The 13,851-nt window shown below is 42.6% G+C and overlaps 1 protein-coding gene across 1 annotated transcript in view; it reads right to left on the bottom strand.

Annotated features, from left to right (window-relative positions):
* Positions 1–13,851, bottom strand: part of LOC137375610 (PH and SEC7 domain-containing protein 2-like) — a 198,689-nt gene that overhangs the window by 157,975 nt on the left and 26,863 nt on the right. Inside the window, exons 3-4 of the mRNA XM_068042988.1 lie at positions 7,001–7,195; positions 3,982–4,062 (exon numbers count right to left, since the gene is read on the bottom strand). Of these exons, the coding sequence (XP_067899089.1) occupies positions 3,982–4,062; positions 7,001–7,195 (276 nt within the window). The remainder of the gene's footprint in view (positions 1–3,981; positions 4,063–7,000; positions 7,196–13,851) is intronic.

Below are 13,851 nucleotides of genomic sequence, written 5' to 3'. Positions count from 1 at the left end.
CAGCCTCCATTACAGGGTCCTGCTGCATAGATGGTTCCTTAGTCAGAGAGGCCAAGGAGGCTGATGATGAAGATGGCACCTCATTAGCGTTAGCACCTTCATCCTCATCGGTGACTGCCTTAGTCCTCTGATACCGCTCTGGATCGCTAGAAGGGACCACCAGCTGGGGCACAACTGGCATCTACTCCATGCATCTTTGTGCCACTAGTGCCACTGACCAGTTAATGCTGCAGAATGTAGCATGCATTCTGTGCATGTCAGTTCGCAGTTCTTGCATCCACGCACAGTGTTGCCACAAATGGCTCTCCATAAGGTTGGCCGCTCTCTCAATTGAGGAGCTCATGCATTCAAAATGCTGAGCCATGGCCATGCTTATGACCTGAATGGACTCCTCCATTCTCAGCACATGACTTCACTCTTCCTCAGGGAACTCCGACATGTGGGCACACTTCTCATGCTGCTGGTCAAATTACAGGTGCCTTGCTTGTGACTCCCAAGGCCCTGCATTCTTGCCCAGCTGAGCATGGCAGTGCCTGTCCTCCATCCTTCGAGGGGGACTGCCCCCAGCTGCCTTTGCCTCCTCAACTCCTACTGCTCACACATGACATGATCTTCATCCAGTGCCATGCTTTCTAATCGTGCTCGAGAGCCCACCATGTGAGTGTATCTACGCTGGTGGAGGGTGCACTTGAATGAAGTGATGGTGCTGATTCAGTTGCTTCAATCTCGTCTGAGGACTCCAGTAATGTCAGTGCAGCACTGGCATGTTCCCCCTCCACAACTTGCCCTGTGGAAGACATAAGAAGGAGATCATGAGAACTCGCATATGACACCTGATGCTTCTCCAGAGGTGAGGTTACCCAATGCATCTGAAGTTTTGGTATGCTATCGCATGGGAAAAAATGCACTCAATCCCCTTAATCTACAGAATTCAGTATTTTTTCACCCTCTTCTACAGGAATTTCTATTTCTCCATCACCCACTTCCTCATGTGATGCCACCCTCACGATGTCGAAGGCCACCCCCTCCATCGTAGTAAGGATGACGAGCTAGGACTCTCGTCCACCTGTGCAAGCCCCCTTCCTGGCATTACGCGCCCTCTTTTCCTGCAGGGACAAAAATATTTTGGCCTCACTCACCAATTCTAGCAGCTCCTTTAAATGAGATGCTGCATTTATCAGTGCTGCCAGCTCCTCAGTAGTGCTAGAGATTTGAACCTTGCTCCCGGATCATTAATTATCCTGGGCACACAGTTCTCCCATGTTCAGGAGCACCATGTTCCCTCAGGTTGCTCAGCTGGTGGGTCTGCTGGTGGCTGCAGACCTGAAGGTCTGCCATCTGGGTGTCATGCTGCACTCACCTTGCCAGAACATTGAAGATCATTGAACCTTTTGCACCACTGCACCCAGGTCCTCCTCACAACACTGGGACTGCTCACTTACTCTGCTACCACCTCCAGCCAGGCCTGCTTGATTTGACTGGGAGGCCTTCTCCTGCCACCCTCAGGAACAAGATATCTTGCTTCTCTCTCACCACCTCCAGCATCATCTCAAGTGCGGCATCAGTGAACCTTGGGGCTGCCCTGCCACGCTGCTAGGCCTCTGCCTTTTCTACTCCTCACTTCTCCCTGGCACAGCGTTGCAATATAGCAGCCACAGTAATGGCTGCTATCATCCCATTTAGTCAGGCCCGCACTTTCAGCCTCCCACCTCCTTCCCACACCTGCTGCCTTTATTGGCTGCCAAACATGCCCTCCAGCCAATTAGGGCCAACCTCCGGGAAAATCGCATCCCATGACTGATTTCCCCTTGGAGCAGGGTCGTGACTGGAAATGGTACCAACATCAGAGTGCCAATCCCAAACGGAGAATCCTGCCCAAGGTCTTTGAGAAAGACTGAATTCTTGAAGTGAGCATTTTAAGGAAAGCATTAAAAGTCATAAAAGATAATTCATAGATAAATTTAATCAGACTACAAAATATGCATTTTTTCAATTTTTTTAGAACCTTATTTTGGACAATTTAATTACAGTTACTGTGAAGAAAATGATGCGTAACATATTTTAAGTGACTCAACTGGTTTATCAACAACTGTGACAGACAACTACTTACATTGAGAATTTCCACAATAAATGCTTACATAGGCAGTTTGAATGTTAAATGTTGACTTAAAAATATAAAACAAAATTGCAGGTTTGTGGACTGGAAGTGCACAAATACACAGGCTTTTAGCAATATGGCTACTGAAGCTGTAAATAATAGTATTTAAAAAGGAACAAAATAAGCATGAAGAGGAAAAATATTAAGCGATATGGGGAAAGAGCAGGGAATTGGGATAGGTGTAGATAATGCTAAATGGGAATTTGCATCAACAGAATGGACTGAAAGGAATTCCCCCATGCTGAAATTTCTAAAATTCTAATAAAAAATGACCAAACCTGATGAATGCTATGTTAAGCACACATTCTAACCTGTTTACTACAATGTACTTAAAACTTTAAACATGGGTGAGCAATAGAATTTCCGTTTTGGACACAGTCTGCGATTTTGGGGCAAATTGCACATAAAATTGCACCTGTTTTGAAAGTGCTTTCCCTCCCCCAAATTTCTGCTCAAACTTATTTGCATATCACCAAATGCAATAGCTGCCATGAACCAGCACAAATCGGGCAGCGTGTTAAAATATATATATTTTTAAAATTTTACTTTAAAAAAATTCATTAATATATTTAAGAGTGATAACTTTATAAAGTTTCATTAATACAGTTGGATAAGTAAGCATTTTAAATCACAGTGTCAATCCACCACCTGCGAGTAACTCAATTTTAAATTACTGAAAATGATTTAAAGAAGATACAAATCGATTTTCTAGTTAGATTGGGGTACAGTAGTTAGTTTCATGATAAATTAAAAAAGAATCATTCAGAACCTTTCAAAATGTATCCATTAGTGTCCTTGTGCCCTAAAGAAATACTTTAATTTTTGGAGCCTCCTCAAGACTTGCAAACAAGTGAAAATTCCCAATAGTGACTAATTCAACCTAGGGGCATGGCCAGTTTTATTAGCAGAGCCTACTTCCAGCGTGATGTTTTTAAAACTTAAGTTAGGCTGAACACAATTTGCGTTTAAAATTCCACAATCCTTTGAGCTGGTTGCCGATATCAGCTATTGCGCCAAAAAAGCCAGTGCAATTGAGCGGAAACTCCAGGCCAGGATTCCTACTATAGTAAAACTGAATCAAGGATTATTATAAGACAGAAGCAGGCCATTTAGTCCATCAAATACATGCTGCAGTTCTCTATAACAGCAATCATGTTTAATCCTACTATGCTGCTCGATCCTCTTTTTCAAGCAATTAACTGATTGTCTTTTAGAGGAATTTATGGAAAACAGCTTGTGGCAGAGAAGTCCACGTTCTAACTACTCTTTGTGTAAATATTGTTTCTACCTATCCCTTTTTTCTTTTATGTTTATCTAAAATTTTTGCCCTCTTGTCACTGTTTGCTGCCCAATGGAAACAATTTCACTCTTATCTCATCATAACCTTGAATAATCTTGAAGACATTTATCACATCACCAGAATCATAGAGACTCAAATGATCATAGAAAATAATTAGGTCATAATTTAAAAAAAAACAAAAAGTCCATTCTGCCCACCAATGCTACGGAGCATCCCTCCATCAGCATATTAAAATTTACCCTATGTTGTTTGTTATTACACACTATACATAAAAATAACAAAGTATTCATTTTAAGGTACATTACACATTATTCTGCAACAATATCTTCAAGTAAGGTTAAAAAAAGTGCAACTTAAATCTTACTTTTAACAGAACTAACAGCAACTTTCAGCGAGCCTATTATTTTCAATTAATAATAGGTATTTTATTAACAAAAATGTGTTTATCCTATTTTCCATCTTGAAAACAGACTTAGCCATATTTGCATCTTACAATGGAGTTACCTTTGCAACTGTTACTCACCTAAGTGCTTTGTCCAATGTCAAGTCTGTAAAGTCAAAGAAACTAAGATATTCTTCAGCCACTAGCTTGCTGAAATCATTGCTATAAAAGAAAGAAATACCAAATTATTGGATTAAAACACAAAGGGGAGGAAGTGATAGCTAGACCTTGGTCAGACTCCATCTGGAGTTCTGTATTCAGTTTGGTCACCTCACCTCTGAAAGAATATACTGTCCTTGGAGTGGGTATGGTGTAAATTCACCAGGTGATATAAGAAAGAAAAGAAAGACTTGCGCCTTTCACGACCTCAGGAAATCCTAAAGCACTTCATAGCCAATTAAGTACCTTTGAAGTAATTACTGTTGTAATGTAAGAAATTTGTGCACAGCAAAATCCCACAAACAGCAATATGAAAAAGAGCAGATAATTTGTTTTTATGATGTTGCTTAAGGGATAAATATTGGTCAGGACCCCTGTTCTTCTTCAAAATAGTGCCATGGGATCTTTTACATCCACCTGAGACGGCAGATAGGGTCTCAGTTTAATGTCTCATCCAAAAGACGACACCTACAACAGTGCAGTGTCCCTCAGCACTGTATTGGAATGTCAGTTTAGAATTTGTGCATAAGTCTCTGGAGTGGATCTGAACCCACTTGCTTTAATCTGGGCATGTTGTGTAATATATTCTGCCTGGCGTCTCAAGGTGCAGGCTCCCATCACAGTAAGAGAAGCAGGAGTAAACTGAAGCAGATGCAAAGCTACCCTGTTGTCACTCACTACCATTACTTCTTGATAGCCAGTCCTCTTCTGCCTTACTTCCTGCAAGAATATTTCCAGTACCTCTTTCTGTTCTCCTGTAGACCCAGTGGCCATTCTGAAATAGAATTTCCCTACCCACCTCCCTCCACCACTACCCCATCCCCTGTATAGAAGTGGTAATGACACTGCCTGGCCCTTCAAGATGTTGCAGGCCTTTAAATTCTCTACCCACGTGCTATTTCCCAGCTTGCAATCAAAAGCATTTTGGATGCTTAAAGGAAACTGAAAATATTCTATGGAGTTTGATCCCTGAATTTATACTGGTCAGCACTCATAAGGTTGGGTGAGTATGAATTCTTTGCCATCCTGCCTCCAGTCAAGATCAGCAGCATGTTTTCTGGCTGCCTTCCGTGATCCAGCATTTGCAAGGAGTGCATCTTGAGAAATTGTGGGTGCACAACTCGTGGCTTTCCATCCACTAATATAATGTATAGAAAATTTCCTGAGACATGTTCCTGGTTTGTGGCACTCCCCACTGGAATCACCCTTCAGTGTTCTCTGCTGCCAATGACTACACCTGCCCTATGGCAATGAATCTTTGTGAGATACAGCTATGCAATAAGCACAGATTAAGTGATTTTTGAAACCTTGGTGGGGCTATACAACACCACATCCTCATTCTGTCCCAACATATGAACCTTTGTTTTAACATTTCAATTATCCATTCAACTTGAAGTTACTGCCTACATGTACCTTATATTGCTGTTCAGCACAATGTTAATGGGTGTACTAAGGGGATCACAAGGCAGGAATCCAAATTATTCATAACAATGTCTCTGTCACTATATCTTGGTGGGTAATTGCACAAGTCAAAATATTGTTGGAATGCTCAAATACTGATTCTTTTAACTTTTCTAATCTGTTCTGGCTTCAATTTAACTTGAACAACATTACAAAAATAATATTTTATCTGCTCTTGTCCTTACAATTCTATTTAAATTTACTCAGTTGATTGGCAGATTAGCTTTACTTTGTGAAGACAAGATTTTTCTACAGCCATATCTGTCCTGGCCTAGCATTGTACTCCCACCTTAAATGCTGCAGCTCCACCTGCTATGCTTCCCCACTGTTCTTCACTCTGGCATGCTTCATCGCATGAATGACTAGTTTATTTTTTCAGTTGCAGTTGCTGTGATTTCTCACTGTGTTAAGCCCATCATGCTATTTTCAAGTTGCAGCTTTGCTCAACCAATGATACGCCACACAAATCTTTCTCTGTCTTCCTACCGCTACCATATCTGCACTACACATATCTGTAATTTGAGTAGTTTGACTCCAGAATGTGGTATGTGAAATTAATATTTTCTGCTATTTAATCACACATAAATTAATTATCTACTATGTATAACTAGTCTTATGTACTGAATCCCTGAAATATGAGGACAGAATCTATGTACCACAGTCCCCACCGCTTACAGTGGGCACATTTGTGTGAACGCAATTTGCCTGCTGTATGCAGTGGTCAGTGCAATTGGATTGCGCTGAAATGTAGGTGTAAAATTCCTCTGTTCCTGTTCTTTTTTTTCTGAGTGACCAATCTTAATGAAACTCTCTCTCTTAATGCAGGAGAGATGAAGAAAAAACATTGATCTTTCTATTGGTGATAACTTGACAAAAACCTGTGCAGTGAGTTTCATTGAATCATTGATATTGTGGCAAAGGACGAGCTAACAACTCAAATCTGCTTTCCTGCCAGACTGATTTAGACCAGGCTTGCTCCCAGTTCAAAAACCCCATTTGCCTTACCAAGTCTGTTCTTTGGTCACACATTACACAGAATAACACACTTTTAAATAGTCAGATCAGGGCAGTTTGTCACCCTGAGCCACCTAGAGAATTAAACTCTAAACTGACTAACATGGAAACCAGGAGAGTAAAATTAAATTCTGTTATTTACAGAATCCACCGAACTTAATTCAATATAATCTGAGCTTAATTGAAGCAACGATCAGTGTGAAGAAGGGGAAAAAAAAACAATTCATTAAATTGGCAAAGACTTTTAATACAGTCCAAAAAAGAGGAAGCACTTAAGGCACTATAATCAGCAACTTTGAAATTGGCTTTAATACAAATGGATAATGGTTATTGCGTATATGAGCAGTCCATACACAAATGAATAGGAGAGATGTTTAACTTTATTCAAATAAAGATTTTGATACTTGATAGAAACAGTTAGTAGTCAATACTCAAAAGTAATTCCCAGTAATATGCGTAAACTTACTTTTTTCCAAGGTGCCGTGCCACATCACATCTTTTAAACCCTTCAAGATTGTACAGTCGTTTGGCAAGCCTTTTTGCAGGATCTATATCGGTTTTGCAGCCATTAGCCAAAGTGTCAGTGCTCCCATGTTCTAATTGCTCCGTACTGTCCATTTCTGAATCTGAATCAGATAGGACGTCCTTAAAGTTGGCATCACTAGAATCAAAGGACAGAGACTTTATTTTGGAAATCAACTCTGAATTGAAGTGTTTTTTTAACATAAATGGCTACATATAAGAACAGAGTAAAAATGATTGGAACAATGGATGCACTATAGTAACAAACAGAAATAATTTAGATGTACCTACTGCCTTGACAGTCAGTGCCTTGCTAGTAATAACAGCAACTTGCATTTGTATATTGCCTTTAAAGTAGAATAGGGTCACAAGATGCTTCAGTGGTGCAATAAGCCGAAACCGCCACCAAGATGAAGGAAGAGATATTAAGAGTGGTGACCAAAAGCTTGATCAAAGAGGTGAGTTTTAAGGACGGTCTTAAAGGAAGAGAGGGCAGTGGAGACATAGAGAAATTTAAGGAGGAAATTTCAGATCGTGGGCCTAGGTAGTTGAAGACTCAGTCCCCAATGGTTGTGTAAAAGGATTGGAGGATGCAGAAGAGGCCAGAGTTGGAAGAACGCAGCATCCGCGCTGGTTTGTAGAGCTGCAGGAAGTTACAAAGAGAGACGAGCAGGGCCGTGAAGGAATTTAAGCAGAAGTAACTTTAAATTGGAGGCATTGTAGGACCAAGAGCCAATGTAGATCATCAAGGACAGGAGTGCCGGCAGCAGAGGTTTCAGTAAAATTTACAACACATGCTCTCCTTAGAACAGAGAAGGTTAAGCAGAGATCTGATAGAAGTGTTTAAAATCATGAAGGGTTTAGATAGAGTAAATAATGAGAAACTGTTTTTAATGGTTGAAGGGTCAATAGCCAGACGGTACAGATTTAAGGCGATGAGCAAAAAAACCTGAGGCGATGTGAGGAAAAATTCCTTTACGCAATGAATGGTTGGGGTTTGGAATATTTATTTTTATTTAGAGATACAGCACTGAAATAGGCCCTTCAGCCCACCGAGTCTGTGCCGACCAACAACCACCCATTTATACTACCCCTACAGCGGCACAGTGGCGCAGTGGTTAGCACCGCAGCCTCACAGCTCCAGGGACCCGGGTTCGATTCTGGGTACTGCCTGTGTGGAGTTTGCAAGTTCTCCCTGTGTCTGCGTGGGTTTTCTCCGGGTGCTCCGGTTTCCTCCCACAAGCCAAAAGACTTGCAGGTTGATAGGTAAATTGGCCATTATAAATTGTCACTAGTATAGATAGGTGGTAGGGAAATATAGGGACAGGTGGGGATGTTTGGTAGGAATATGGGATTAGTGTAGGATTAGTATAAATGGGTGGTTGATGTTCGGCACAGACTCGGTGGGCCGAAGGGCCTGTTTCAGTGCTGTATCTCTAATCTAATCTAATCTAATCCCATATGCCCTACCACTGCCAGATAGGGTGGTGGATATAGATTTAATAGTAGCCCAGATTCAATAGCAGTCTTCAAAAGGGAATTGAAAATACTTGAAAGGATTTGGGAAAAGAGTGGTGGAGTGGGACTAATTGGATTGCTCTTTGAAAGAGCCGGCACAGACACAATGGGCCAAATGGTCTCCTTATATGCTGTATAAGTCTATGATTCTGTGGCAAATAGGAGACCAGCCAGGAGAGCATTAGTATAGTGACAGCTGGAGCTGGCAAAGTCTGGATCAGAGTTTCAGCAGTTGATAGGGCAAGGCTGAGGCTGAGGCAAGTAACTTTTAGAGGCTGAAGTAGGCCATCTTGGAGTTGGAGAGGATGTTGAATCAGAAGCTCTGGATCAAGCAGAACGCCAAGACTGCTTGCAGTCCGTTTCAATCTGACACAGTGGATGGAGAGGCTGATGGACTCAGTGATGTGGGTATGGAGTTTGCGGCAGTACACCCAATGTTCAACTGGAGGAGATTGTGGCTCATTTAAGACTGAGGGTAAAATTTTCAGGCCCTGCCAATGTTTGGAATGGTGGTGGACGGGGCCTGAAAATACTGGTGTTGGCCAGCATGCTGGCTTCTCAACACTGTTCCCGGCACAGGCCATTTTTGCCAAGACAGGCAGCTAATTGGGCTCATTAAAAGACTTGTTAAGGACACTAAAAGGAGGCAGACTTTGATTTTTCTAGTCAGCCTCCAGTTGCCCAACATGACAAGGGGCAGTTTAACTGCCTGAGGGCGGGCACCTAGTGGCAGCCCAGGGGGCCAGCACTCCAGGCAAGCCTACAGCCCCTCCCTGTCTGCCTGGATGTGGGTGCAGCCAAACACCACACTGTAGAGGGATTTACGCACCCCCACCCCCCCCCCCCCTCCCACCCCTGTCACCTCACACCTCCACAGTGGTGGCCTGGCTGCTTTTTCTGTTTTTTAATTATATTTTGAAAAATGTCAATGAGACGGTGCCTTCATGTTGAAGCGCCCTATGTTACTTACCCTTTACGGCATCCTGCTGTTCCTTTCAAGCTGGAAGGCCTCTGATTGGCCCTTCAGCCTTTAGAACCTGCCTGCCGCCATTAATTGGACAGAGAACCTGTCTCCATTAGGGGCCGTCTCAGTGAAAAATCCCATGTCAGTGACTGTTTCTCCCTGGGGGTGGGCTCGGGACCTGGAACCAGTCTCGGTGCCTGTTTCCCACATCAAAAGTGAAAATTCGGCCCTGAATGTCAATCAAGCAGTCTGACGACACTGACTGCATGTCTTCAGATAATATTGTTAAAGTACAATATGTAGATGAGGAAGAGGAGATGGTCAAGGATAGATCTTTGGAGACCTCTAAGAGATACAAAGAAGAGTTTTTATAATTGTGATTGAAAGTCATTGCCAGAACAAGCCATAATTCCAAAACCAGGTTCAACCAGTAATGCACTGTAAAACCTTTCCCAAATCTAGAAAAATCTTCAAATTATTATCTGTATAAATTAGTTCTATGAAAATTGAGTGTGGGTCAGTGCAATTGAATTTCACGTTAATGATATAACGAATTCTTCGTGGTGGATAGTGAACTAAATCATTTAATTGACTATCTTCTGTTATAAATCAGTCCAATTTTAAAATAAATTTTACTAATTGAGAAACTCACAATGAAAAGCTAATAGTGTTTACTCTCTCTTATTAAAACATGAAATGTTTTAGAACAGTTAAATTTAATCTGAAAGTAAATATTGTCAATAGATTGGGAATAAGAGAAAAAAAGGATTAAAACAGTGGGTTAGATTTTCTGATCAAGTGTCAGTCACGCAGTGGGTTAATAGTGCCTGATAGTATGCTGACCCTGCATAATTCTGCAGAGTCGTCTTAAATCTAGTGTTGGGAGCTTGCCAGAGAGTTGCTTTCAAGTGGTGATTGGTACATTTAAGGGATGCAGCAACGTAAAGGTAAATTGTCTCATATGGAGATGAAATGCTTATAGTCTTTTTCAGTTTTTACAAAGGTAGTCTGGCTCTTTTATCGTCCTCATCTTCAAATCCCTTCACAACCTCACCCCACATTCTCCAACTACAATCAGTGTCGGCATCTGCAACCTCCTTCAATCTTAAATCCCATGCTGCATCCTTCAGTCATCCAACTCTGGTCTTTTGTGTATCACCCTGCCCCTCTTTCCACCACTGGTGGCAGAGCTTTCAACTGCTTCAATCATACTTTTTGGCACCACCTGCCGAAACTCCCTTCTCCCTTCTCCATTTCTCCCTCTACCTTTAAAAGCTTTCTCAAAACCCATCTTTTCATCCAAGCTTTTGGTGACCTTATATATTTTCCTTCCTCCTGAGAAAAGCATCTTAGGGACAATTTCCATACTAAACACAGTATATGAATGCAATTTCTTATTGTTACAGACCTGGAGCCTATGTATTCAGTTCTGTAAGGTCATTGCCTGTAAATGTGGATTGGAGGGTACAGTCTGTTTCCAGTGTAGCCTCATCTGCCTGACATTTCTCCATTGCTCCTCCTCTTTTTTCCAGAGAGCATAAATGAACGGAGGGGTGAAGGGGATGGGAAGCAACGGAAATCCCTTATGAAAGCAACTTCCCCAATGTCATGGACATAGCAAATACACTTGGCAAAAAATGTCTCCTGACCAACTACATAGGGAAAAAAATACTTATATTAATGTGTAACTTACAGTAATACATGAACTATGGAAAAACTCAATCATATTTGCAAGTGTTGTACATGCAAAGTGGGCATCATGCTTGTCTGATTAACTATTGGCTTAATAAACCAATAAAAGAAAATAACTTGTATTTATATAGTGCTTTTCACATCTTCATTACAGAACAAACTGGTTCACTGCAAATGAATTACTTAAACTGAATGTAGGCAGAAGACTTTCAGCTAATACAAACAAAGTTAACCAACACCTTGGCTTTTGGCCATAGAACGTTCCAAAATAACAACAATAAACTAATTAAAGCCATAAAACCTCGAGATTAATTGCACGAGGAAATGTGTGTTTATACTACAGATACTTCTTACTAGCATGAACCCCATTATTGGTAGCTTAGGTCTCTCGTGGATCACCTAATGGAAGATAAAGATGTTCCCTTTACCCATTTGCAAGAAAAAAGGCTTGAGAATTGTCAAATCAGTAGGAGAGTCATAAAAATTAAAGACACAAAAAGGTAGAAATTGGATAGTGCCAGCACACCAGTATTCCACCAGAAGTGGAATAACCTGTGCCTGCTGTAAGTCCCCAGGCATCCTGCTGGCGAAACAGACATTAATTTAGACACTGCAATGCCAGCAGTAGTGCTCAGGGTAATCTGGGAAGTGGGAGCGGAACAAGCATGGGGTGTTTACTATCTTTAGGACTGTTGTGGAGCCAGAAGGAACATTCTTGCTCCTCCTGGCTCCATATTCAGGTAAGAATTTGTAATGAAACTTTTTTGGTGGGAGGCTGCAGCAGCCCCATTAAGGATTACTGGTTGAACCACAAGTAAACCTGATTATCCTCAACCCAGCTTGCCCTCATTAATATAATAGGGGGACTTTTATGCAGTCCAGTGTGGCAGATTTGGGGTGATATAATTAGGCGGGAGGTGTTTTTTCAGATTCCCGACAGCGGGCTATTTTAGAGGAATTATGTCTGCGGCGGGTTTACAGCATTCCAGGGTTCCCCCAGCGCAATGGCGGATTTCAGCTTTGCATTCAGTAAACAACATGAATACTCATTGCCCTACACATGGTTACGATTTAGTCCTACCTGCCAGATTAAGTGAATGGCGAGCAATACTCCCGTGCCACCTGCTTCACGAATGTTTCAACGTGGCGTGCAATGGTAGGATTTGTGCAGTTGGATCTCTGGACTGTGCTCTTCTCTCTTTAACTCAGCTGCTAAACTAACGCCAGCATTGGAATGGCTGTTTGCCTCCAGGCTCAGCACCAGCAAGGGTGAATCATCATAGAGAATGGCGGCGACGACATGGGCAGGGGATACATCGAGGAGCAGGGGTGGGTAGTCGGGGAGGGAAGGGTGGGGTTGATCAGGTGCATGGAGGAGCAGGGGAGGGTGGAGTGGAGTGTCCAGGTTGTTGAATGATTGATGTTGATGGTGAAGATGCATCTTGTCGGCTGAGGGGATGGCGGTGAAGTTATTTTGCAAGGGCCTAAGGGAGGGATGAATGCTATCGACATCCAGGAGCTGTGGAGCAAATTAAGGGTACTGGCTAGCAGAGTGTACAGTCTCAGTCAATGGGGGAAAATGGATTCTGTAGGGGGGAAGGTCAAGACTAATGGGCAGGTATTCGACAGCTTCATATGGATGGGAACGGGACTCAGTAACAATGGCCAGTTCTTTGTGATGAGGTTCAAGGATAAGAGTCGGCATGTCAATAGTAATGGGAGTAGGAACAGGGGGGAGGGATGGCATGAATACATTGATGATTACACTGTGCAAGGTAATGCAGGGAATATCAATGGTAACGGAGGGAAAGGTAATGATAAAATTGGGTGGGTCAAGGGTAATGGGTTCATTCTGGAAGGTTGCAGGAGGAGGTTGGAAGGTGGGGAGACTTGCCTTGAATTCCACGCGCACCATTTTCTGCAACGATAATGGAAATCACGTGGACACTCAAGGATTGCAAGGAGAGTGGGAGCAGGCAAATGACAGTGGGTGTGTCTTCTATCTGGCTGAAATTCGAAGGCAGATATAAGGGAGCTGTTCATTGCCTTGATATTTCAGCTCACTAGCAACAGAGGGCTGAATCGTCACACTCTGCTTATTTATTGCTCAGAAAAGCCACAGCGGCACAGGTCTCATACACCCAAATTGTCTAGATTCACGGGAAGAACAATGGGAGAGACTAAGGAGGCTGTTTTAGCTCAACTCATGATGCCTGAATGGCAGAAACAGGCAAACCAGGAAGGAGAGGATGTTCCGAATGATAACATTGAGGAACGGCCTTATCGAAGACTGGCATTGCATCCTCAGGAGAAGGCCAGACTAAGCCTGGATTGAGGTCGCCCAGACAGTGAGCAGAGAGGGTGTGGTTGCAGGAACTAGTTCCAGTACAGGAAGAGGTTCAAGGACCCTGTTCGCTCTGGCAAGGTGAGAGCAACGCTGAACCCTCAGGACAGGCCACTGGGTATTCAACCTCCAGCAGACACTCCAGCTGAGGAACCTGAGGGTGTATGTTGCTCCTGAACATAGGAGAAAAGTGTGCCGAGAGTACTTACTGACCCCTCACCAAAGTTCAGAGTCACAGTGCTACTGAGGATCTGTCAGTGCTGATACATGGAGCTTC

This window comes from Heterodontus francisci, chromosome 12 (genome assembly GCF_036365525.1).
Source record: "Heterodontus francisci isolate sHetFra1 chromosome 12, sHetFra1.hap1, whole genome shotgun sequence".
Taxonomy (NCBI): Eukaryota; Metazoa; Chordata; class Chondrichthyes; order Heterodontiformes; family Heterodontidae; genus Heterodontus; species Heterodontus francisci.
This window is presented reverse-complemented; position numbering and strand designations above follow the sequence as displayed.